Consider the following 27,996-nt stretch of genomic DNA (forward strand, 5'->3'; position numbering starts at 1 on the left):
ATGTCACAAATAAAAATCCCCGCTTCTGGAGATATAATAAATGGTCTCATGCCCTGCAGGTACGCGCATGAATAGCTTAAGCAGAGACGATTGATTACTTGTGCGCGTTCAAAATGGTTGAGTGCATTGTACTTTATTCCGTCAGCTCTTCCAATCTTTTATCCTCCATTCCCCGAAGAAATGCATTAATCATGGGGAAAAATATATATATTAAAGGGGACATACTATGTAAAGTTGAGTTTTTATTGTTTCTTATACAACTCTACAGAATGCCTGTCTACCCATCAAGCGTGAAATTAAACAAGTACAAAGAAATAAGGTGTATAAAGTCAAGAGCAACTTGAGAGCATACCTAATAATAATAATAATAATAAATTATATTTATAACACACTTTATATTCGGAGGAATCTCAAAGTACCTGTTCAATAATTACTGCAACTCATCTGTGGGATTGTCATTGGCAGAGTTTCATAAAGCAGATGCGTCATGCATTTGTTGAAATGAAGAAAGCGTGCAGTGCAAACATCTGAATAATCCATGCTGACACGAAAATAAACAAAAATGAGTCGGTGATAATCAAAGAAACTAGATGGCAGACGGCTCCTTTTTGCGGCAGGTTTAATTAAATCATTGCTTAAATCTGGTTACTTTTGCTTTAAATTTAGCATGAGATTATGCGGTGAACAGAAAAAAACTCACATACACCACTGTCTCGACAATCGAATCACGTCATGAACATAAAATGAGCGGAAACTACTTGGCTGTTTGACGCAAACAAAACAAGTATATCACATTACTCAGCGTGGCCCAGCAATTTTTTCTTCATTTACAGCAGACACTGTGTGTAATTGAAATAGATATCAAATAAAACCATCTCGCCTCTCCAAAGAAGTTAAAATCTATCATTTTCCAAATGCTTACGGCTTTCTTCTTCCAATTCCAGGAAAAAACAAACTTTCCTTCAATGTGTTTCAGAAAATTAAAAGGACATATCTTCACAGTAAGCTTGGCGCGCATAATCGTAATAAAACTTATTTCACAAAGCTGTCCTTGCCCAGATAAGTGGCATACATTCCACGGCTTGTAAATTGTGCTTGAGGGCTTTGAAAAAGAAAAATTCACTTTGCAACTAGCAGAGAGTTTAAAATATTTTAATGTACTTTTTTTTTGTTTTCATACAACATATTGTATGCATACCCAGCATAGCATTTCTCATACATACATAGAACGCTCTTATAACCGGAGGATAGAAATGTAGTTCGCGGGGGGATAATTAACAGTCAGTCTATCAAAGGAAAAAATAAATTAAAATCACTACAGCAACCATACGGTATCTCACAGCAGTGAGTACACCCCTCACATTTTTTTGTAAATATAAAATTCCAGATTGAAATATCAGTCAACAGTATGTGTGTGAAATAACAGCAAATTTAATAGGACATAATTTGGACATTTTCACTTAGAGGTGTACTCACTTTTGTTACAAGCTGTTTAGACATTGATTTTGAGTTTATACACTCTTACACAAGATGTTCACTAACTACTTTACATTGTAGCTAAGTGTCATATCTTCAGTGTAATCCCGTGAAAAGATATAATACAATATATCTAAAAAATTTGAGGGCTGCACTCACTTTTGCGAGATACTGTTCTCACATGGTGATAGAGGTACACAGGAGGGCGTACTGCTTTTCAAAAACTAATAACACGGAGAAACCATCATTTAAAAACAATAAGTGCGCTGAAGGTGAGATTGATATTTACAGAAATAACTGCAAAAAAAACTGAATTGACCAAAGTCCCGTGGGAAAATTGCTTTGCCATGGCAACTGTAACTTTAATGATACAGTGGTACCTTGACTTATGAGTTCGTTCAATCTTATCTGTATGTCAAATCACATTTCCCCATTGAAATGAATTGAATCCGTTCCCGGTCCAAGACGAGCACTGCCTTGCAGGTTATGACCATAAACGCATAGTAACATAGGACCATAAAAGCATAGAACATAGAGAAATGAACCCTTTTCATCAAGTAAGCCAAAGGTCCAACACTCACTTTCGTATTCGTGCAATGTGTGGCTTCAGCTACAGTTGGCCATTTACCACACGGTAACTTCAGTGCGAAGTGCTTTTCATTTTGCATTTGTGTTTCATGGTTTATCCTGCTCAAAAAAATGCCTCAAAGTGCACTGACATGCACACAACTCAATCAGTGGTAGATTACATAAGTTGGGGCATCAAGGTACCACTGTACTCGATTTAAATCCACAATTCACAGCAGTGAAGAGGCAAGAAAGTGTCCCCTTGCTCCATCCTTGGACTCAATATGACTATCATTCCCGTCAATGTCGTCATTACCGCCATCCGTCTCTGTGTGGCTTATCCAAAGTAAGGATGCTCACTTTGGAAGTTGTAGTCCGGGCACACTTTTTGAACCAGCTTGTAGTCGATGCTAAAGAAGGAGATGAAGATGCAGATGACTTTGAAGGGCTTGGCGCACAGCCAGGCAGCGTGGGATTGGGTGTGCTCTGTGAAGCACGTCTGAGACGGGTCGTACAGGCAGGGCTTGGGCTTCTTGGATCTGTTGGTTTTCTCGTACTCCACACGGCAGTTGAACGTCTTAACCTCTTTGGGGTCGATGGTGGCTTGCTGGGTCTCCTGGATCTGAACTTCCTGTTGGGTGTGGGGGTGCAAGAACTGCTGCTGCTGGAGGACCTCAAACTCCACAATCTTGGTGGGCGGCACGATGCTGACCGACACGTTGCCGAGACTGGAGGAATTGTGGCGGAAGTAAACGGTGAATGTCCCGTTGATGTGGTCCACGATCTTCCCCGTCACCAACAAGCTGAACTTGAGCGTCTTGACGTTGAAGTAGAAATCCCCCCAGCCGAACATTTTCTTGGTCTTCATGGCCGTCTTGAGCGAGGGCTTACGTTTGGAGCGGTAGCCTGTCTGGTCGAGCAGCAGTGACTGGTTCCGGGCTGTGTCGTACGGGTTATAGAAACTGTAAGTGGGCGGCTTCGCCTTAATGGGCGTCTGGTCGAAGGAGGTGGAGAAAATTCGGGTTTGGTACGGCGGCTTAACCGCTCCTCCTTGTTGTCCGCCACCTGCGCCTCCACCCATACTGTAAGGGAGAGTCTTCATTGCCGAGCCCACCGGACTCAGGTCTGAAAAATCCACTCTCTTCTCCAACCCTTGGACCTGGAGGTAGAAGAAACAATTAGTTAATTATTAGGGGCAGGTATATCAGACTAGGAATGGAATCATAGGCCGTTTCACATTCCTACTCCTGTAATTTGAATTTGTACAGATGGCACCCAAGTCTATCACAAAGAATCAAATGAAAAACTGCACAATGTAAATCATCTTATAAGTGAACGGGCCTTCTTGTGACGCATGACCGCATATTTTTACGCCGCTGTGCAAACGATAATATACTCAACATATACTGTATTTTAAACCGAGGACCCTCCGCCTCCCACACAGAATGAGCCGTCAAATCAGTCAGTCTGCACAGTGTGAACGCTTCTATTGTTAGCATGGGCTTTTGGCTGAGAGTGAGAATTTGAAAACACATAAAATTGCAGTGAAATTGAAAAACAGGATGTAAAGTTTGTGCAGGACTTCCAATAATTTGCCTCTGCTGGGACTTGCAACCTAAATCCAGTTCTTAATTAGTCTCTTGACCCACAGTGTTCATAATTAAAATCCAGTTCAGTCAAATAGCCCAATTATTTAGTCACAAGATGATTCTAAATGTTGCAACACTTCCGGACATCTTATTTGTTAGATGTGTGTGCTCCTGCTATCATCCCTCCAAATTTAAGAAAACATCTATTTTTGTGAAAACACTTTGGAATGTTGCTGCTCCAGCGAGCCGAACAAGAAGACAATAGATGTGAGTCTGTTTTTATTTTTTGCTTGTTTAGACAGCTCTCTGCCTTTGCTGCTTAGGTATGATTGACGACACATCTACTTTGTCTTTCTTTCATATTCCATCACTCACATCACTCTTGCCGCCATCAGTATGCAAGCATAACACACACATATTCAACATCTTAACTGATTGTTAAAATCCAAAAGACCGCACTCATGGAAAATGGTGGTAAAAATGCATACATTTCAAAATGTGAGGGGCCCTACGATAAAAAAAAAAATCCAAGAATGAGTATATGTGATACAATCATTCTTCCAACCATCTATCCAATCATCCATCCGTCCGTCCATCCAACATAGCTCTTAGCTTGAAGACATTCTTCAACATACTTCCTTTTCGTTCCGTCTTTTGGCGACATCTTGAGAAGAAGTTTTTCAGTGAATAGCTCAGTTCAACAGACAAAAAAAAAAAGAATTTATGAATACTGAACCGCAAATGGGTATATATTGTACATTGCTTTGGCTGTCGATGCCGGAAGCTGCGCTTCCCTCTTAAATCCAGTAAAACCAATTTCAAATTAATCAGCAAGTGGATAACACAATAGAGCATGGAAAACAATATTTTAAAACTCATCCATTCTCACTTCCTCATCCACGTACTGCCATTTTCACTCGAGGCTGAAGTGACAGGTCCACGGCGTAGCTCATCCATCTCTGAATCTAATAACAGCTTCACTTTGCTATTAGCAGAGGCAACAGTGCATCACTCCGACCGGCTAATGCATTCAGTCATTCAATTAATGTATCTATTTCTACTGGCCATTCATTAACACGAGCCGATTTCTGCGCCGATTGATTGATGGCAGAATAAGTGACGGTAGAATAAGTGAATGCTTATTGACCACTGAAAGAGTGAATTACCACAAAATAAATTGATGAATGACTTGTGACAGAGATAATGAGCCACTGAAGATTTTCGACATACCCCCGTGACAGCCTTTCATACCATTTCAGACTTGTCCGTCATTCTCGGAATTTGCGAAGGTAAGAAGAAGCTAAGTCCACCGGCGGATGCACAACGGGGGTTTCTTACGAACACAATGTCAGCAGCGCTGGGAATTAACACCACACTTTTGCCAGCTGTCAGGCTAGCGCTGTCAATGTAGGCGTAATCATTCCTCATGATCAGAGGTGGGAAAATTACTCATACTTTTTATTTAAGTCAAGGTACCAGAGGTTTTTTAAGGCCTTCTCTGCCTATATGTAGAATTTGGATTTTATTTAAAAAACTTATAATATAACAATAATATATACAAAATGATATATAAAATTACCAAGCCCACATGATCATTTTTATTATTTTACATTTTTTCCCCAATGGGATTTCAGTCTCCTCATGTGTTGCCATGTCTATCTAATCTGCCCAGAGCCGTGACACGCAGTTGTGTTGGCCAATGTAACTTACTATATTAACTAGACTATATTAACAAAGATGTGCTCAACCATTCAGATTTCAAACTTGTTCCAACAGGTCCAAAGGCCTGCAAACTGTAAAAACTCGAATCAAGTCAAGTATAAATTCCTGAAAAAAAGCTGAAAAATGCTCATGGCACACTCACACCATCATCACACTATCATTAACAGGAACATAACAGACTCGAAACCATCAACCTGACTGCACCTGAAGTTTGAGCGAAAGGATGTTCTGGAAGAAAAAAGTAAGCAGTCAGCAACTATCCATCCATTTTCTGAACCGCTTAGTCCCCACGGGGGTCGCGGGAGTGCTGGAGCCTATCCCAGCCGTCATCGGGCAGTAGGCGGGGGACACCCTGAACCGGTCGCCAGCCAATCACAGGGCACACAGAGACAAACAACCATTTGCACTCGCACTCACACCTAGGGACAATTTGGAGTCTTCAATCGGCCTACCAAGCATGTCTTTGGGATGAGGGAGGAAACCGGAGGGCCCGGAGAAAACCCACGCGGGCCCGGGGAGAACATGCAAACTCCACACAGGGAGGGCCGGAGGTGGAATCGAACCCGCACCCTCCTAACTGTGAGGCGGACGTGCTACCCAGTGCGCCACCAAGCCGCCCAGTCAGCAACTAGATATCCCAAATTATAATGACAAGATACCTTCCGGGATTTAAAATGCCAACTGGAGGCAATAAACTGATGCAGTTTACTTGCTAAAGTACAAAAGAAAACCTGCTCATTTTTTACATCAAATCAATTTAAAAGGCGAGGATTTTAAAGAAAAATATCAGCTATTTTCTCCTGACAAAAAATCCATACACTATGGACTGAAAAGTGAATGCTTGCAATATAAGGTCACACCAGACTGACTGACCCCGAGTGACAACAAGTGAAAAGAAGCTTTTACAGCATGCACATGTACTAAACACACTGAGTCATGTAACAAAATATTATGTTGTACACTACTCAATTTGTTCAAACGTGACCTCGTTCAAATGTGGCCGTGGCGCTGCTAAGCCGTATCAATACAGCATAATGTGCCTTTTACAAAATACTCAATAAACATGTGACTACAAGGCGAAGCGTGGAGAGTCTCCGTCGCCGAACTGCATGGATGAATTCAGTAAATGGTGTGATCGATCATAGCCAACACAACAATCTCTTCTTATTTCCCTTTTTTTTTTCTCTTTGTGCCCATCCTCTTCATCCTTGACATCAATTGAAAATAAAATAATCCAGTAATTTTTTTGTGGCACCTCATAACCTAACACAGGGTATCAGTTTTTCAGGAGCGGTGCGATGCTCATTCGGTTTATTTATTCTTTTTTTGTCATGTCCCCTTCAGTTATGTCTATCTACTATCATGTACAGACTTCCCACGTGTCAACACATTGTCGGGCTTCCCGGCAGTTATGAATGAGCCTCATGTTTTCCAGAATGCTCCGGGACACGGTAGCTAAAGATGCAATAGGCATCGTGGAGGACCTATACATATGCATGATCACGGCAACTCAATAACAGAACAATCATAGAGCGAACAATCAAATTACAGAGCTTGTGAGACAGAGGGAGATGGTGAGCAAAATGTTATTAGTGCAGAAAGTGCGACGAGCGGAGCAGCTCGTGTACATTTCCTCGGAATGGGGGGGCATTAATCATCTTTAACTTCATTTGGGGGGGTTCATCTGAGCAAAAAAAAGGAATCGGCGAAGAAGCCGATAAGCTTGGATGAGGACATGGGAAAATGAAATGTGAGGATTGAGATGCGGATCAAAATGAGACAGGTGAATCCCAGTGAAGGGCAGCTTTGGAGCAAAGTCTGGTTTGGTACAAAATACAAGCAATAGCTTCTTCCTTCTCCTTTTTTGAACATGTTGATTTATTTGTCTTATTGGCATAACATGAAATGATGTGAAAATGTGAAAAAAATGACTGTGTTTGGTTGAACTCATGTTAAAAAATAAACTTCAACTTCAAAAAAATGAGACAGGTGAATCCCAGTGAAGGGCAGCTTTGGAGCAAAGTCTGGTTTGGTACAAGATGGCACCAAAAAAGTCAGTAAGTAGAAATACCACTGCATTCAGGATTCAACAAAAAAAACTTCTCCCAAGATTCCCAAAAAAGGACATCACAATTATTCCTCTGTAAGGAAGGTTATGACTGAGAAATAGCGAGCAGACTTGACAGGAAATGGGATGAGAAGTGCACGCATGTATGCCATTGGGCGGAGGCCGCGGAGCTTCACACTATTATTAAATGGGAAAAGGTCAGCTGACTGCTGAAAGCTGATATATGGCCACAATTAAAATCTCTTTTCATCATTAAGGAAGAGCGGGATCAATGTCTGCACCATGCAGGTATCTGATGCGCTTTTACGCCCATGCTCATCAGTAAGTTCCGAAGCTTTCCCCCACCCCCCGGAGGACGTACGACAAGATGAGAGCTGCCTGTCTGCAAGCACTTTGCTACGCTTGTTCTTTTGTTTAATTGGACTTTTATCGGCGACAATCAATTCATTTCCATCGGCGCTCCGGGCCGCATCGATCCGCTGTCGCAGGGAAGAGTCAAAATGAAGAGTTCCACTCCCATTGACAAGTTCTCATTTTAGTGAGATGCCCTGGGATCTGCCTCAGAGACCCCCCTGTAGGGATGGACATTACTTTTGATGAATTTATAAAGATGAATTTGGAGACGTTTATTCATTCAGTGAGGAAAGTTCAATTGTTTCACTCAAATCAGTAGTTGCAAAATTGACTTCATTTTCCTTTTAAAGTTGATTACAAAATATCCTGCGATGGAAATAACTGTCTATTTCCTGTTACATAGGAAAAATATGAGATGCAAAAGTATGAAAGTGGAAAGGTAAATTGGACATGTGCTTCTCGTGTGGTCCGGTGACTCAGAAATGTTCAATTTTACAGCCCATGCCTCCACTCTGTTTTGGCATTTGTCACTTTTTGGGGAAACATTTTTTTTACAAAACTTTCCTACACTTAACAAAGTAAACATACCTTCGTCATGTGAGAACTCAACACAAAGTATTATTTTGGAGATGCTTTTTCTCCCGAACGATGGATGACGTCAATTTCCATTTTACAGCCCATGCTTCCATTCTGTCCTCACAACATTGGCCACATAAAACATTTTTCTTTACACGCCTCAAAAATCAAAGTGAAAATGTCATTTAATTACATGACTCACCATGAAAAGCAGGGGGGTTAAAAAAAGGCGAGATAAAGCAATAAGGGAGGGGGGGGACTGGTTGGATGGATTGAGGGAGAAACAGAAAAAGCAGTCAAAGCGATTTCGCAGTCGGCTGGTGTCACTGGATTATCATGAAAATGAAAGCGAGCGAGCCAGGGAGTATCAGGGAGCACAGAAACGGAGCCCAGACAGATAACAACAAGGCGGCAAGACAAAAAAGAAGAGGGGGAAGAATGAGAGTGAAAAAAGCAAAGAGGGCCGTGAGACAATATGAGGAGGAAAATATAAAAAGACAATATATATACACCATGCACGCCGAGATTATGAGCGCAATAAGGCTCACGCTGCAATCACTTCCCACAAAAAAAGAATAATCAGAGCTTTTTCGAGAAGTAATATCTATAACGTTGTTTCGAGAAGACCGGCCGGCTCTGCTGTGGAATAATTAAAGAAGTGATGGGGAAGAGAAAAAAAAAACGGCAAAGTGTCGCCCCCTCCAAAAAAGGATTTATGAAAGCATTGTGCGCTGTCTTAAGTGTAATATGCTGACAATATTGCAAAGTATTGCCTGAAAGGACAAGCAAAAATCCACTTCAGCCCACCGCGGTGCATTCAGGCGCAAATATAACATGGGTCGTTAATTTACTGTTTGGATATGTCAATGGATGACCTCAATTGAGATCTCTGTCAGTGAGCATTAAAGGATTTCTTTTGAACATGTTTCTTTGATTTTTGTTTTTCCTGACACAGTAAAAGCCTTTTCTAAACAGATCCTTTGAACAAGTATCACAAAAAAAAGCTGAAGAAATAGAATGTCCAAAATTAATCCTTTGATTCATGATGTTTTTTTGGGGGGTGACACTTCGATTCAAATTCATTTGTACTTGCGGCTAAAAAGCGAAGCGTGGTGAGTCTGTAAGCAAAATGCAAGAATGGGGCTATTATTTTCGACAGTCTTAAAAATCCAAACTCCCTTCTAGATTTCTTACCTGTTTTCTCCTTTCGCTGTAATGGAGCTAAAGCAAAAAAGTTTAAGAATATTATTGGAGACTTAAAGTGACGCCGTCACATAAATTGCACGAATGGCCGCAATGACTTTCTTCACTGCCAGGTATTTCGCTTGGTTACACTCATTAATATTTACACTTGAAGAAGTACCCACCATTGTGTAAACAATCTGTCACGTCAAGTGTGAACACGCCAGAATAAGAATAAATCACATGGTGGGAAAGCAATCATATACCGTAATTTTCGGACTGTAAGTCGCGTTTTTTTTCATAGTTTGGGTGGGGGGTTACTTATACTGAGGAGCGACTTATACCGTCTTTTTCCGTGCATAATGCGGCCCGTGCATAATACGCACCCTAAAAATGGCATGTCGATGCTGGAAAAAAGCCTGTACCCATGTATAATACGCACCCAAATTTTGACTCTTACTTAAGTCCGTAAACGTAAAATTATTTCAGAAAAAAGATCATCTTTGGGAACAACCGGATGTTATTCTGCCGGTCAGTATCACTGCGCATGCGGTAGCAAACTCGATAGCGAAGAAATGTTTCGGATTTGTGTAGGGTACATTGTGACAGCAAACGAGCAGGTGATCGAGCAAGCGTCTGATACGAGAGCATTGCGTTCGTATGGAGCGTGTTTGAAGTGAACAGCAGAGAAGAAAGGAACAAGGCAAAGTGTTGTGAAATAAAATATTACCTGTAATACGCATTTTTGCTATACTATAACTTGCTCTCTTAACCATCTTGATGAAACTGCTAATTAAACTGTGAATTGAAACTAATAGGTAGAGAACTGAACTCTCGCTCTTTATATAGCTGACGTGTCTTGCGCATCCGTTCTGCGCATCGGATCCGAATTTCCGCCGCCGAGTTCGAATATCTAGCGCCATCTAGGTGTCGATTTTTAAACTAGTACTGTAATGGCGGCCTCCATATGATATCCGGTCTGCGATGGAGATTAAAAAACAAACAATATTTGACAATAACACACCATCAAGGATTGCACCATCGCATCAAACGATGTGTCGTCAATTATGAATTTTACTGACTAAGTGTGTTGGGCAGGATGGCTGAATGTGATGCGCGATTGACAACAAACAAGAAGAAAGGTGTGATTTCAAGTTTTATTTCGAGGGAGATTTTCTTCAAAAATTGTTGTACCCATGCATAATGCGCACCCCAGATTTTAGGACAATAAATTAATTAAATTTTGCGCATTATGCACGGAAAAAGACGGTATGTGAATTTTTTCATAAATTTTCAAAATTAAAAAGAAAAAAAAAAGTGAAACCGCGATAAACAAACCGCGATTACTGAAATTTGAATTTCAAGTGACGTCAGCAGTGCGACGCGGCAGTTGTTTACATAAAGGACAAAGATTCGATCACGGGATGACGGAAATGACGAAGGGCCCACGTACTACCGGCATCATTAGCGACTTTGTTTGTAAGTGACACAGAGGACGAAGAGTTTGAAGGATTTAATGATTTGGAGTGACACAGAAGGTTTGAAAAGCTATTATGGCTTTTACGCACGCCCGGTCCTACTCTACGGAGCTCTCTTTCACCTCCATGGATAGAAGTCGGGGGCCGGCGCTCGGCCGGGTGGCTGTCCGGGGACGGTGGATGGGGCTCTGACATGGCTTTTACGCACGCCCCGTCCTACTCTACGGAGCTCTCTTTCACCTCCGTGGATGGAAGTCGGGGGCCGGTGCTCGGCCGGGTGGCTGTCCAGGGACGGTGGATGGGGCTCGGACATGGCTTTTACGCACGCCCGGTCCTATTCTATGGAGCTCTCTTCCACCTCCGTGGCTGGAAGTGCCACCTCCGGGGATGGAAGTCCACGCCGCCACACACCTGGAAGTCCACGCTTGGGGCCGTGTGGCGGTGAACTATTTATGTTATAGTTATTTGATATATTTTATTTCGTGTGGCAACTTGTATATGTTTTTATCGTTACAGTTCAGTAGTTGTTGGCTCATTGAACTCTTGTTTTGTTAAATAAAGAGCCATTTACCAAACCCACGTCTTTCCTTGTACTTTGTTAACGCTACAATGTAGTTATATACTAGATCTGTGGAATAACGACGAGGCTGACGCCAGGGCGCACGCGCGGCGTTGTTGACAAAGGACGAGGAATTTGATCGATGGATTTAATGATTTGGAGTGACACAGATGGTTTGACAATATTATTGCTTATATAATAGTTATTTGATATATAATTTATATATCATTATATGGGCCTGTGGAATATTTTGAAGTGCAAGCGCCGTCAGCGGCGCGCACCAATTGTTGACATAAAGGACGATCGATGGATTTAATGAATTGGAGTGACACAGATGGTTTTATAAACGTGTTATTTATGTAATAGTTATTTGAATAACTCTGAATGTTATGTCAGGCCTGTTCTCAGCTCTTCGTTTGTGTTTATGTCACGTTAGCTTACCTATCGTTTAGCCTGTTGTTGCTCGTTCATGTCTCTTCTTGGTGTTGGATTTTGTCGAATAAATGTCCCCCAAAATGTGACTTATACTCCGGAGCGACTTATATATGTTTTTTTTCACGTTATTCTGCATTTTATGGCTAATGCGACCTATATTCCGGAGCGACCTTTGGTCCGAAAAATACGGTAATAGGAACTAGACATACAAAAATGGCTTATATGACAGAACTTCAGTCTCATAAGCAAAACTTTTTTTTCTAAAGTAGCATAAAGGTGGCGATGTTTGGCCCAAACAAACCTTTGCAAACCCCATTTGAAATGTTACGCGGCCAAATAGAATAAAAGGAACCAGGTTATTTGATTTATTGATTCAATACTTGTACAAGGCACATTTGCCAACAAAATAGTGTTCTTGCAACTCCTACTCACACGAGACAGAGGCAATAAACACAAGTGACTGTGTTTTTTCCTCACTAATATTTTAAAAGTCTTTACAACTATGTATTTGGAGAGTACCAAAGGAAGCACTAACCACTTCTAATAACTAAGAATAAGCAAGGGGACAGTCACCTGAGTTGTGACTTTGGCCTATTTGCCATAAAAGCACAAACCTTGCATATCTAAAGTCATATTTTATCTCACTTGTTTAATTTGGTAAAAAAAAAAAGAAATTTGTTATCATTTTTGTTGTTGCTTGTGTTCCGTCACTTGTTTAATTTAATTTCAGTTGGAATTATCCCACTCAGGCAGTACCAGACGCAAAGTGTTCCAAGCAAATGTAAACAAAAACGATGGCTAAGCATGAGAAATTATTTTTTTGTTTTGTTCCTCAAAACATATTTTGACCTCTATCAAACAAATTGTACCTTCGTAATTGCCTTATTTATATAACCAAACATGAAATCTTTGCATTTCATCCATTTCACCAAATAACATTGTAGTTAGTTTTTACATCTAAGCTCAAACTCCAAAACATGTGAGAACCGCATTTTTCTGATGACGTTAAACTTTAATCTCCCGACGTAAACTTCTCCATTGACCTTGATCGATAACCCCCGGGAAACTCTTCTTATTTTGGGGTGGGGCAGCCTATCGGGGAACCGGGTGGCATTTGTCGAGGGAGGGCACCTCGTTTGCATTCGGCGTGGCAGGCAATGCATCAAAAGATGACAGCTCTCCCATTCCTCCTTAAACAAGAGTGGTGGGACTCCTGTTGGCCGTGCCTTAACTTTAATCATTCATCTAAATAACTGTTGCAGGAGTCGGCCGCCGTGTGTGGGCGGCTGACGACTCGCTTCTGAATTTCTCATTTGTAAACATATACTTGAGTCAGATTGCAAACACACGCACACACTTGGCCTCATCACCTCCCTCTCTTGTAGATGTTTGTCTAGAACCGCATTGAAGTTAGACTAAACAAGGGAGGCGTGACGGCATGAGTGACACACTGAGCGACAGTGATTGATGCCCCGACGCATCAAGCACCACAAAGATAAACATTTGAGACGAGTGAAGAATGAAAAGAAGGGAGCGTGGTGCCCGACCAAATCTGCAAGCTGAGATGAAGAAGTAGAGGAGAACGGGAGAGGCCTCTCAGAGATGTCACCTAGGGTGGTCGTGGGAATGGTCGCCACCCAGGCGGCAAAATTTAGCCGTCAGAGCTCTAGTTTTTCATTTTGTATCGCAGGCGAATGGCAATGTGGCAGTTGTGACAGCCAATCAAAAATGGTGTGTTGTATAAAATGAACTTTCACAGCAAAGAATATTTGTGCCATGAAGCAAGCTCGACGGTGAAACCTTAAAATACAAGTTGAATTTATTCCATCACCAAAGTGTTTACTCAAAACATTCTTATCTTGAAATACGGTATTTCCTCTTGGAAATGCCATTAATCTGTTTTTGGCTCTCCCAAAAAGTTTCTAATGTGTTTCAAAAACAGAACACTTTTGATTAAAAATGTATGCCTGTGATTAGTGTTATGTTACTCATCCATAGCTCCATTGTTTAGGTTTAAATATCATATCAGGTAATAACACTGCAACTCAGATGCTATCCGTTAGCTTTTATGGTATTTCCCATCATATCCTAGCAGCTGTTAGCTAGCTAGTCAACTCCACACTTTGTCAATGTCTGTTTTCTCAATTGCAGGATTTTCAGTTAAAAGGTGACAAAAATGAAATCAACAAATTTATGACAAAGCTCTTTCAGTGGGGAAAAAACAACCTTCACAATAAAAGGTCAGAACAAAGGCAGGTAATAAATAGAGAGGTGTGTACACACAATGTAGGCTACAGCTAAGTTGTGTGTCCTCGCGCCGCCTTTCACACGCCTTTGCCGGTGTATAAATCACCCGGTTTCAAGGGCACTGCATCGGGACCCCTAACTGGGACCCTTCAAATGCACCATCTGGATGAGCAGAGTGCTGACCAGAGGCTTTGCTCTCATTCTGTAGCTCAGGACAAGCTGCCAGATGAGTGCCGATGCATGCTGGATTTATACACTCGCCCCTTCCTGAGGTTGACAATTTGTGGAGCCTTTTTTCCGACACTTTGGGACAGTTTGCTTTATATAAACTCCTCCGTGGATTCACCCCTAAAGCTGCATACTAAAAATTTACGAAAGTAAATGTTTGAAAACAATTATGTACTTTACAGGATTAAAACATTTTACCATTCCTGTTCTGTGTATTTGCGTCTGTCTGATTTAAGGTCTTTTCAAGTTTCGGTAAATTTGAAGAGTGTTCAACATTTTAAGATACAATCAAATCTGCAGACTCAGCAAGTACATAGACAAACACACAAAACAGGAACGGTAAGGGCTTAAAATAAAATTCAAACCACTGGATTCAATTATCCACAGTTCGATTATGAAAATTAAATGTTCTTTTGTAGACATCCGGAGTGAGCCGGTGTAATCCGCTTTGAGAACCACTAAAATTAAAAATAACATTAGGAAATGATATATGTTTATAACAAATACAAATACAATACCCTAAGCCCCTAACCACTTTAAAATGATTGCGCAGAAACATTTCTGGGAGGATTTTTGTGGTAATGTTGTTCTTCTGAGGTTCTTTTTATTTCAAGAATTACATGGAGGGTCGGATTAAGTGCTCCCGTGGGTTTGCTCACTGCTGGACTTGAGGATATATCGATAGTGAGGCAAGTGGCGCTCGTAACCAAGAGAGAGACTTGATTCCTACTTCATACATACACTCTGGAGAGCCGCGAACATAAACAGCAGCCAATGAGACGAGACACAATAGACTCCACTGTGAGGTTATCCAGCGGCTGGCCTATGAGTCTCGCATATCTACACATTCTTCCATCAGCTTGAAAACATGACAAAGGATGAAAATGTTACTATTTTTCTCTTTCCCTGCACCAAACAAAAGTGTCATTTTTCTCTCCAAGTGCAAAACAACAACAATCATCCAGAGGGAACAATCAACAAGAGTGATGAATTTTCAGTCGTTAAAGCCTCAGCAAGAACTCTTTGCAAGATAAATAGAGTCAATTCCAAAGCGGTAATATAATATTTGTCAACGGGTCCGTTAACTGAATGACGCAAACCCGACACAAATCTTTCTCTTAGATGACTATTTATAGAAACATATTCTAAATACGAGATATTATTCAGAAAATGGATGGATGGATGGATACGTGTATATATATTTTTTAAATAATTGGCACATTAATTATCAGGATTTGTTTCCCGCTATATACCATAATCGGAATCAGCAATTAGTCGAGTCCTAAAAATAATCTGATTTCTGGCTGATTAAATACGAAATTGCAGAAATGTTTATTTCATTAGGGAGGAAAAAATGTTATAATGTTAGTTAATATTTCCTGACGAAATTCTCTGAAGACAAAGAAGTGCACCTGAAGTGCATGTGTTGGCTTAGCAGCAGTAAGAAACTGAGGCAAAAACCCAGGCTGGTGACTAACAGTCCAGCGAGCGCCGTGGTTCAATTACTGGCCGGGACAGCTCTCGTCTGTCCCTGGGCTGGACGCCGGATGCTGGAATAGCTTCAGTAAATACACTCCCAAGTAAACACACACTTTCTCAACGTGATGTCACCAGTCAAAGGATAGGGGGGCTGATATACCCCCCCCGACTTCAAGTAATGTCCAGAAGAAACACACGAGAAATTGGATAGTGGCACTGATTGTTTTCGACCCTGCGGAGGCGAAAAGCTCACTGAAGCATCTGAGTCCTTATAATAGAAAACAAACTAAAAAAACAAGCTCAAGCAAGTTCATACCTAATGAATATTAAATGCACAAGTAACAAACTGTGACCCATTAAGGTAAGTGCAACAAACGCACATTCTGGTAAAGACTATGAACAAGTAAATCCAGCTATCAGACTCCCGTGCATTGGCTCTGATGAGTCATTTATTCAATAGAGCAAAATTGTGAGTTCTGCAACAACATGCTACACGCACACAAATACACGCGCACACCAATGCGTCTAACGACGCTGGCTTGCATCCAGAGCAGATGGGTGGGATGTGTAGGTGGGCGGGAGGGGTGGCAGGACTCTGGAGAGCGTCAATCTGTCATTCCTAACAAGCCGGGAGACCAGGAGCCAGGGCAGGTCAAAGAGATAGGACACACACTTGCACACGCACACACAAATACACTCCAACTGTGACATTACTGCTAATTAGAACACAAATTAATGATCCAAGCAGGGGAGGCTGGCGGATTCCAGTCAACATTTAGCATGTGTATCTGCATTTTTCTACACCGCCTTTTATCCTCTACTTTCTCATAGGTAAGCCAAGATGTAGAGATAAAGCCTGCGCCTATTGAGGTAATAAGGTCAAATTACAATATGGTGGAAATCTAAAAGCTGGTTGAGTAATTCAACAGCAATATTTTTCATAGGAAATGTAAAGTGAATGATGTGTGTTTGAGCTCCAAGTTCTATTTAACTTTTGAGGCTATGCCGCATAGGTGTCAAACTCAAGGCCCGGGGGCCAGATACGGCCCACCCCATGATTTTATGTGGCTCGCAAAGACAAATTGCACATTGAGTACAAAGTGTTTCAGCAACCGCAGGTTGACTGATTGCTATGTCATCAAAAGGAGAGTGGAAAGTCACAACTGCGAGAATCATTGCTCCTCCTTTTCTTCATTCGTTCCGGGACGTCTGGCCCACAATGCATTGGTGCGGGAGTGACCTTGAGGTCTTGGGCTGCAAGGTCAAGCAGACTCATTAGCACAACTCCCCCTGCTAAGTTGCTAAAAATAGCATAACAAAGCAAAGCATCCACTTATCATTTGCATTAATTTTTTTCTTCTTTCTGCAAGAATGTCTCAAACACATTTTTTAGTGGGATAACTCAAGCGCACACCAACCAGTTGGTACCGGCTTGTATTTAATAATTTGCTTTTGTTTCGAAGCCTGTGGCTGCAGGGACAGTGTGCTTCCAAGCACCCTTCCCAATACCTTCCACATCCAGCCTCCGATGGGCTCTGGCTCACAATCAATACCTTTCATCACTAAAGCAATCTGCAATAATAAAAACATTACACAGCAGGAACAACAAAAAATGCCAAATTTTATTAAATGCAGAAGAGGGTACGTTCTGTTGGATGGGGTTGCCATGGAAGCGTAATTGGGTGCCTTGATCCCTCAAAGTCACACAAGTGTAACGGGGAAAGAAGGTTTACAGGTGGGATCCAGAGGTTTAGCATTCCGCTCAGCCATTTATATTCCGTACGATTGTTTTGCAATATTCACACGCCGGCCCAGCAGAACACTCATCTTTATTTCATTTTGCAGTGATTTTTTAAAATAAAAAAAATATTTTCCCTTTTCCGTCCATCCGTGCATATGCCATAACAAAGCACTCTGAATCAGTAATGACATTATGCATCTTGATGCTTTCAGCAACACAAATCCACTCTGATATCAACCTTTCCTGTTGGGGGGGGGGAAAAATAGGGGAAAGTGGAGTTCCCAGTGGCCGTGTTTGTACCATTATGACTATTATATCTGGGACATTGTATTGTGTGTGTGGATGATGATGTTTACCTTGTCTGATGCAATGATGGTTGCAGAATGTCTAACATGTATCCTGACACAGAAATGTTCAATAGATAATGCATGCTGAATGTTGTCAGATAATGTTTCCAAAAAAATTGTCTTGTTATGCCTTGTATTTTTTTTTCCCCATTACGTGATAAATAAAATTTCTTTCTAGCACCACGGTCCCTTGTTTTCTGAAAAATGACTTTTTCATTTGTATACAAATATTTGGGTGTCTGGAGTGCCTCACCCGCCATGTGAGAAATTGAACAACCAAGTAAATGTTTTGTGAGCTGCCTATCTGGGAAAATGTGTCCGTCGGAATTTTGTCAAATTGTGATGCAACAGTTTGGTTAATTTGGTTTTTGTCACACCGGACAGACGTTGAGTACGATCAAAGAATCAGCTGCAAGATTGACAGAATGTAATCTGGATGTCTAACGACTCAATGAAAAGCGAAAATTAAAAACATTAGGTCAGGCATTTGGCAAGAGGGAATCTCATCTTTACTACATCAGCGGTGCGAAATGAAAACAGGAGGGTGGGCTGATATGTGGATGATTTGTTCTCCCGTCTGCCCGATGGAAATCCACTCTTACCAAAATCCAAACATGGCTGCATGACACAAGAGATGGACGAATATGAATATATTTCTAAAGCCGTGTCATTCAAAGCTGCTTGTAATCCACATTAGGGAATAACAATCGCAGTTGAATGTGTATTTGAAGGGGAAAAGAAATGAATTAGTGGATTGATACGGGAGATTCAGGGCTTGACCCCTGGTGGATTAAGCATTCCAGAAAATGAAAATATTTATCACCAATCATTTGTAAATGTCATATTCATCTCGAGTTAGTGCACATCTGGTAGATTACAACAAACATTGGGTGTGATCAACCTTGAAGCAAGAATTTTAGATATTGTCTGTAGGTGTTAACAGTAAACTTAAAAATCAAATATCTCAAATATAAAAAAAGAATTTCACTTCAAATGTTCAGTTTTAACTGTCCAGTCTGTGCTTCAAATTGATTTGCTTTTAAATTTAAATTTGCAAAACAAGGTTGTGATATTCCGAGGGGCCGCTGTCTATTATTACTATTGTTTTATTTATTTTTACACTTTCACGCTAATTTAAAACATCCCCTTTACAGTTTAAAATGGATTTTTTATGCCCATAATATGATTCTGAATCACTTAAATTCACTATTAGTATTTCCAATGGAGAAAACCGCCACCATCGCGTAATGGATTTTGCTGGACACTGCGGGTTGCACTGTATATTCTCTGTGTCACTCCCTCAAGGTCCATTTTTTCCTTTAATATCCAACTACTGTAAGGGTAGTCTGTTTTACAAGCAGGTAGTCAATCTCTCACACATATTTTTAATCTCTCTCTCTCCGTGTCCTTGTGGTGTGTACGACTTTGATTTATATCGCTCCGCAAATTGTACAAGTGCCTGCCCTCCATCCATTGATACAAAGTAAATAAAAATTGTATTTGTAAAAAAAGGACTACCGTAATTTTCGGACTAAAAGTCGCTCCGGAATATAGGTCGCATGAGCCATAAAATGCACAATAACGTGAAAAAAAACATATATAAGTCGTCCTCCGTGTCACTTACAAACAAAGCCGTTAATGATGCCGGTAGTACGTGGGGCCCTTCGTCATCTTCGTCATCCCGTGATCGAATCTTTGTCCTTTATGTAAACAACCACCGCGCCGCGCCACTGACGTCACTTGAAATTCAAATTACAGTAATCCCTTGCTACATCGCGGTTCGTTTATCGCAGTTGAACTTTTTTTTATTTTTATTTTTTTGAATTTTGAAAATTTGTGAAGAAATTCACATATATGTCGCTCCTCAGTATAAGTCACCCCCCCACCCAAACTATATGAAAAAAAACGCGACTTATAGTCCGAAAAATACGGTATATTGAAAGATGTACATGGATAAGTCAAATGCCCAATGCTGAAAAGATGCCAAAAGATCAAATAAATAATGGAAAACTGATTTATGGTTGTATACGGCAAGATGTATTTATAATGTGACTTAGTAAACAGACTTCACTAATGAATACTGGAGCACTCAAACTTTGTGTTCTGACTCTAGCCTATGGTTAACATAAACATAAATTTATGGATACTATTTATAGCTGTTGATTACAATTTGAGTGGGCCTTTCATCCATTAATTGCGTTACACCATATCCTCCAAACTTGCCTCACAGATCTCTTTTTAGATTTAAAAAATATTTAGTGTTGTTTAATTCTGTTATATTGGTGGGTTTTAGTGCAGGTTTATTGACTGTGCTATTATTTTAAAGAAAATTATTTAAGATCTTATCTTTATTTATCAGTCTAATCAGGTCAAATACAAGTCAGATCATGTGATGTTTTCATAAAAAATAAAAGTCATAACCACAAATTCAAAATGAAATAACTTAATAATAATAATAATTTTAATAATTCAGTAATTTTGAATTGGGTCTTGTGATTAGTCAGAGGTTCTGGGTTCCAAACTTGGCTTAGCCTTGTTGGAAGTCTACTCCAGTGACCATTATAGTTTTTGAACTCACGTCTGGGAGAACTTGAGTATTGCACCGTACTGTCTGGCACTTCCCCACCGTCATTTTCATTTCTCTTTCTCCAGGTGACTCGCTGTGTAGGTGTCACCAACTGGTCACTGCGGGCAAGTCAAAGAGTGACATCTGCTGCGTGAAATCTGCTGTTTCCTACTTCTGGGGAGCCAATTACCAAGCAGGAGTTCCTTCTAAAACAACACTTCTGAACCAAAACGGCTGACAACTGAAAATTCGCTGTAGTCCGTTGAGCATAGCCCTATTGAGAACTGCAGCAAAATTTTTCAGAAAAAGACTTTCCAAACAAATGTCCAATGCATGGACTTGGAGAGAAAAGTTGGAACTTTGGGGTTTATTTGAAAGAAAAAATAAATAAATTCACTTGGACTTTAGACTTAGACAAATGTCCAGTAGGGAGATTTAAATTTGTATTGAAATTAGCATATTGTGCACGTTATGTGTATATTATTTATTTAATGACAATGCCAAGAAAGTTATCAACTTAATGTTTAAAATATTTATATAGGCAAGTAAAAACATGATATAGGAACGGGGAAATGTTTTTTTAATGTTGTTTTGGTAGTGACTGGTGCTGTTTTTCAAATGTCAAAAATATGCCTTGCTGATTAAAGTTTGAAAAACACTGGTGTGATTAATCACAAAACAGGAAATATTTTTGGATAATTATGCTGCACAGCCCAAAAAAAACCAACCCAAAAAACCTTAGCACATCAGAGAAAGAAGGTGGAATAAAAATGAGGATGTGAAATGCCAGCACCACACACCATGCTGACAGAATGAACTCTTCCTCTTACATTGGCCCAGTGGACAATTCACAACGAGCTCGAAGTAGCTGAAATAAGGAGGCTGCAGGCGTGAGTGAAGCCACAAAACGTATTGGAAGTCAGATATATAGAGGCTGCCTTGTGCTGGTCTTCACGGGGCAGGTGTCGGGTGAAGACAAAAGGTGGCAGATGAAAGAGGAGCGGCAGGAAAGTGCAGGCAGTAGGACATTCATGCTGAGTGCTCGCATCTCGTCTGAATTCTCCACCGCTCTCCGATCGGCTTCGGGGAAAGCATCAATAAAGCAGAACTCCACCGCGTTGAGCTATAACACTCGTGTTTGTGTTTTTGTTCTTAAATTGTATTGCTGTTCATTGACCTTTCACTATTATTAAAGGGGACGTGTGAAAAATTGCCTGTCTGATGCTATACATCGACAGTGGTAGCTTGACTTTCTAGTGGCTTATCTTAAAAGTTTTTCCACTTCTATTTGATCGATTTTGGCCTTCAGTCACACAACTACTATAAGCCACAACTCACGGCCGGATGCCCACGTTGAAGCCAAAATGACTCCATCTCTTGATGTGGCTGCCCGTTGTTTTAAGACACAAATAATTACGTAGAGTAGTTACACTTATAAAATGTGTTTATTTCTTGACATTTTTTATTATGTTTTTATAGAAGACAGGGCTGTTTATTTATTTATTTTATTGGCTTTAAAGTTACTTTCAATTGGAAGAATGTAATCAAATTTTTGAGGTATTCATTTATCATAAAAAATACTATTTGTAGTATATTTGTCTTAGCCACTGCACTTGCTAGCTCTCAACATATTCAGCTACAGCTTCACACCAAAAGTGCACAGCCATATTGTTAAAATCTTGATTTATGTATATTAAAAGCACACCAGAGAAATGTCAAGGAAATCGAATTTCTAGGAAATTGGTCAAATCAATACCATTTTAAAGATCAGCGCGAAATTACCACCAAAAAATTTCAGTGAAGTCGCCAACCTGACCTTGTTTCCACGTTTAGACAACAAACAACAGCTTTAAGGCTGAAAACAGATGTCTCACATCGTGCCTAAAATCCCTGAGTATCCCATACGTGATTGAACATGATCTTTATAAAAAAACGAAAAGCAGCACATCCGCAGCAATCTCATATGTTCAGAGATTTCCACAGCACCTTTTTCTTGAGAACATGGCGTGAGCCCCAGACTGAGGCTTAAACTCAGAGGTCAGCATTCAAGCAAAGGCGTTTCTTCTTGTCCAATAAATCCACCGCCATGTCTGAATTAATGCATTGCGGGTCACGCTGAGAATATTAAAAATGATTTTTTTTTTTTTTTTTTTACTCAAATAAATAAAAAGTCTCATCCCTCCTGAAGTGTGCCATCGGTGGCGGGGACCGTCACGCTGACCCTGAGCGTTCTCTGAGCTTCCTGTGCCAGTGAAATATTATGATATTTGGGGACTCGGATTGTGCTTTAATATTTCATTACATGTACAAAATCCTCTTCTATATATCTCTTGTAGGTGTGTGATTATTAATCATAAGACGTTGTGCCGAGGAAGCACAAGCCCCCCTCAGCCATAGAACATGAAAATACTACCGTAATTTTCGGACTATAAGTCGCGGTTTTTTTCATAGTTTGGGTGGGGGGGGCGACTTATACTCAGGAGCGACTTATATGTTTTTTTTCACAAATTTTTACTTGATCATTAATACATCACTTACAAGTATAGTTGACCACTTCACATGTTATTTTTAGTATAGTTGATCACTTCACATGCGTTGATATCTTTATCTTGAACATATTCAAAACGTGAAAAATAGAGAGAAAAAATCAAATAAAGTAATTAACTCTTTAAAGCGCCATATCCTCTGGACATGTCCTCTGTCACCAGGATGACATAAAGGACGAGAAATTTGATCGATGGATTTAATAATTTGGAGTGACACAAATGGTTTGATAATATTGTTGTTTATGTGATAGTTATTTAAAATATAGTTTATATATCGTTGTATGGGCCTGTGGAATAATTTGAACTGCGGCGCGGCACACGGCATTGTTGACAAAGGACGATCGATGGATTTAATGAATTGGAGTGACACAGATGGTTTTATAAACGTGTTATTTATGTAATAGTTTTTTTTAAATAACTGAATGTTACGTCAGGCCCGTTCTCAGCTCCTCGTTTGTGTTTGTCACGTTAGCATACCGTATCGTTTAGCCTGTTGTTGCTCGTTCATGTCTGTTCTTGGTGTTGGATTTTGTCGAATAAATTGACCCCCAAAATGCGACTTATACTCCGGAGCGACTTATATATGTTTTTTTTCACATTTTTGGGCATTTTATGGCTGGTGCGACTTATACTCCGGAGCGACTTATAGTCCGAAAATTACGGTATGTGAAAGGACAAGACATTTTTCAAAGCAATTTCTAAAGTTGTAACGGTAAACCAATAAAAACATCAAAATAAGGACAAGTGTCTTTGAAAGATGAAGACAGCGCTGATTGAATTTCATTTTAAAGCAAAAAAATTAATTGTGAAATAATTTAACTACCTATATATTTTTTCCTTTTAATTAATGGAAAAATAATACTACATAATAGGATTGTTACATTTTTAGTATCATATAATAACATATGGTTCAACATTATGTGCAGGACATGGACAAAATTCGTTTATGCACGACGCAATGAATTTTTGCTAAATTTGGACTGAGCAGCCTGCAGACACATTCCTGTTGTTACATTTTGAAGTTCCATTTCTTTTTCCTCATCTTTGCCACCACTACTAGTGTGCATCAGAAAACCAGTAAAAAGGCCAAATCCTTACTCGCTTGGAATAGAAGGTTCACAGTCAGCGCACACTCAAACACAACTGTGTGTACTTTTCATGCATCCAGTCATTACATTAAAATAGAAAGTAGTCTGGGAAGTAGCACAAAGATGAGACGCAGCATGCTTCTTCCTCGGGAGAGGGCACATTCGGCAATGCGCTGACCAACGGGGCCGTGGCTTCGCGCCACCGCTGGCGTCCCCGCCACGCCCCGCCCCCTGTGATTCATCATGCATGTATGAAACAAACATCGGGAGCCAAGAGTCCCCTCTGATGTGATCTATTTCCGAAAGATGCACTCGGCCTCCTGCTCGGCTGCGGCGAAACACAGGGAAGGATTAGCACACGGAGTGCATCACAAAGATGACAGGGGACCCCTCAAAAGTGGAGCAACACCAGTGGACGCGTCCAAAGTAGGACTGACCACTTCAAACCCTGAGCCCCCCACACACATCCTTCCATTTCCCCCCCTGCTTCTTTATTTATGAAGCCATGCTAAAGAGGGCAACACATACCAATACTGGAACACTGAGACTACATTCGATGATGTCGACAAAACAAACTCAAAATTGTGGTTCATTGTTTACATCCCCGCAATCCCGCAAATCTTCAGGCAATCTTTTTTTTTTTTTTATGTGCTTTTACATTGACGTTTACTTTAGAAATATATTCGGGGATAGGTGAAAATTTGCAGTATACACTGACCACTTTTAAAAGCTTTCAAAATATTTAAAAACACACATACAACTACTAAAACACACCACTTCATTTAATCGCATCATTATTATTTGTAATTATTTATGTATATTATTATGATGTCTTGTATTTATGATTAACTCAACAACTAGTAACATGTTCAGTGTGAGCGTGATGATGGATGAAGTTGGGAAGTCTCTCCTTGACCCCACTGCTACCCTTCTGCACATTGCAGGATGTTTTCCCCCGTTGGCACCGAGCACCACTGCCACAACATCAACGTCCCTTTATCGGATTGAGAAGAGGATTCACTCTCAAGTCTTAATACCTCAAGTGGGACTTGTTTGTCATCAATCCACTAATTTGTCTATTCCACTTTGGCCACCGCGAGCATAATCAAGACCACTCGATTAAGGCTTTGTTTTTACCTCGGGTATTTGCACATTCACTTGAAAAAACAAAGGTTCTTTTTTTCGGCGACGTCTTGATTATAGTCCGTCGCAAGTCCTTGAGGCAAACCAATTACCAGGAATATTTCCAAATTGATTTCTTTTGCAGCCTCCTCTGGGCCTTTGCAATTTGGATTCTTGGGGCAGCAATTTTCTGCAGTGAGACGTTTAGGTGAGTCACACACGAACACATAGAGATACAATAGCATTGCGGTTGCGCAAATAATGGCGTATTCATTGACAAAGTAGGCCAGGATGCATTTAGATGCTACGTAAGAGCAGATCAGGGCAGGGGCTCGTACGTACGCACAAAAACGTGACGTAAGCAACTTCCCGTACTCATATTCAGATGTATCGACTGAAAAAAACGTGGGAATGTGCAGTGGTGGCTGCATTTTTGCAACATTGCCTTAAGACTGCTTGCTTAATGCTAATGTATAATGAAAAATGACATTGACATGCTAACAGTTAGTATTGATAAGTTTAAAGGAAGTTTAAAGACAAACAATGGTGCAACATCTTTAGACAGATAATGTAACAATACTCACAGGCATATATTCTTTATCCTCTGATAAAAAAAATAACAATATAACAGCATCTTACGGGATCACTTAGAGTTGTAGTAGAGGAAGACGTACGATTCTATATTTGTCTCTGCATGACTGTATATTACTGAAAAAATGCAACGGTCGGGTCATGTATTTCATATCATATATTTAGGCTTCCTACTATAACTCGTCAATAATTGGAGGGTTAGGGTTCACATTACTGGGGAATTTTGGTAAGAGTTGGTTGTACTGCTGTTCGACTTTATCTGAGCCACTTATTTCTGCCATGCCCTCATGCAGTTCGAAAGCTGGCAGTTCTACAGAGACCCACCATTGGCAGCTGGGACACCAGCTCCAACTGCGCCAACCACATGAGGCCCAAGCAACAGCTGCAGAGGCCTTCTTCTCCTGAACTAAAGGCAGTCTAGGATGTTCTGATGTGGAGCCCAGCTTCTTTCTCAGTTTACCGAGGTCCAGGATAGGACGGGGAAAAAAGAGAACCAGGCCTTGGGAGAGATAGGGACAGTGTGAGCATCGGTATCTCAGCCAACACCTCTCTTGGGAGGGCAACAATTGGCGGGACGGGGCCTGGGCAGTTGCTCCCCAGTGTGCTCAATTTACTATTTGAAGAATTAAAAAAAAAAAAAAATCCCACTTGCCAACTCATCAACCCGACAACAAAGTAGGAAAATTCCACAATCAGAGCACAACCAGAAAAGAATGAGTTGATTAAATCCAATGAATAACTCAATTTTACACATCTACAAGTCAGTGAAAAAAACTCAGGAATATTAATGAATTATTTTATAGATCTATTCATGCATTTCTTATTTGGGTCATATTTTTATTTATTAATTGGTCAATTTTATCTTTAAGCCTAAACATTGTGACTTGATCAAAATTAAATACAAAACATTTTAAAATACGTACATATTTTAAAAAGAAAGTTTTTTCTGTGCAGCACACCTGAATGCCAACATTTTTTATTTATTTATTTAAAGAACACAATAGTGCTTCACTGTTTCTGTAATCCTGCTACATTCTCAATGGAGAGTTTAGTGCAGTGAGTGCACCATTATGTTTGTTGGCCGAGTTACGACGCACAAGACAAAAGAGAGGAACGTTAATTGTTTGTAATTAATATCCGTCTGTTGAAATAAGTGACATGAGACTGATATTATTTCCTATATACATCTGCCTACAAGAGAGCTTGAGCATCCTTGCATAAAAAAGTGACGCATGACCATAATTGAATTCAACCAGCAAAACACTTGCAATGCACTGTGCTGTAATTCGCAGAATCGTTTTACATTCATTTGTATAAAAACCCAGACGAGAATGAGTGGGTGTATTCATAGCGTCAGCCTCTCTACATTTCCATATTTTCCTTTCCAATATAAAAAGTCTAAAAGAAATAAACTTCCGCCAACATTATTTGCTTTTGTATGAAATCCCACCAACTGGAATTCACAAGCAAGTCAATCCACAGCAAAACAAGACGTCTCAGACAGCCGGAGGCCCGTCTGAAACTAAAGATGGGAAAATAATATAGCACTTCTTTTTCTTGACAAAATCCTGTTGGTTCTTTGGCTGAGTACCTTGTGCTATTTACACAGCTTTCACCACAAAGAATATAGAAAATTCAAAGGGGGATGAAAAGTGGTTGGTTGAATGGATAACATTGAAAATGAAATTAAAATGAACATCAGTCTAGTACACCAAACAAAAACAAAAAAAACTTGTATTTTGATAGTTGGAACAACTTTAAAAGAAAAATATTGACATTGACACACAGCAAAGTGAGCAGTTTGTTGAATTGCATAACATCAAATTTGAGTTTGCTGCCTTGAAAGTTCACTCAACGTTTTTTTTTTTCCTTCCCACCATAGACTTTTAACAAAATCCATCACAGGACAGACATTGAGGAAATTGATAAACGATTTAATGTCTCTAACATGATTAATCCTAAAACGACCGTAAAAGCAACAACCACAAAAGAAATAAAGCGATGTTACTGCGCTAATGCAACAACGTCCACCGGA

The 27,996-nt window shown here is 40.2% G+C and overlaps 1 protein-coding gene across 1 annotated transcript in view; it reads right to left on the reverse strand.

Annotated features, from left to right (window-relative positions):
- Window positions 1–1,136: 1,136 nt before the first annotated feature.
- The window catches only part of LOC119123332 (neurexophilin-2), a 31,047-nt gene continuing 4,187 nt past the window's right edge, over window positions 1,137–27,996 (reverse strand). Inside the window, exon 2 of the mRNA XM_037252348.1 lies at window positions 1,137–3,202. Coding sequence (XP_037108243.1) covers window positions 2,381–3,202 — 822 coding nt within the window. The 3' untranslated portion in view covers window positions 1,137–2,380. The remainder of the gene's footprint in view (window positions 3,203–27,996) is intronic.

This window comes from Syngnathus acus, chromosome 5 (assembly GCF_901709675.1).
Source record: "Syngnathus acus chromosome 5, fSynAcu1.2, whole genome shotgun sequence".
Lineage (NCBI taxonomy): Eukaryota > Metazoa > Chordata > Actinopteri > Syngnathiformes > Syngnathidae > Syngnathus > Syngnathus acus.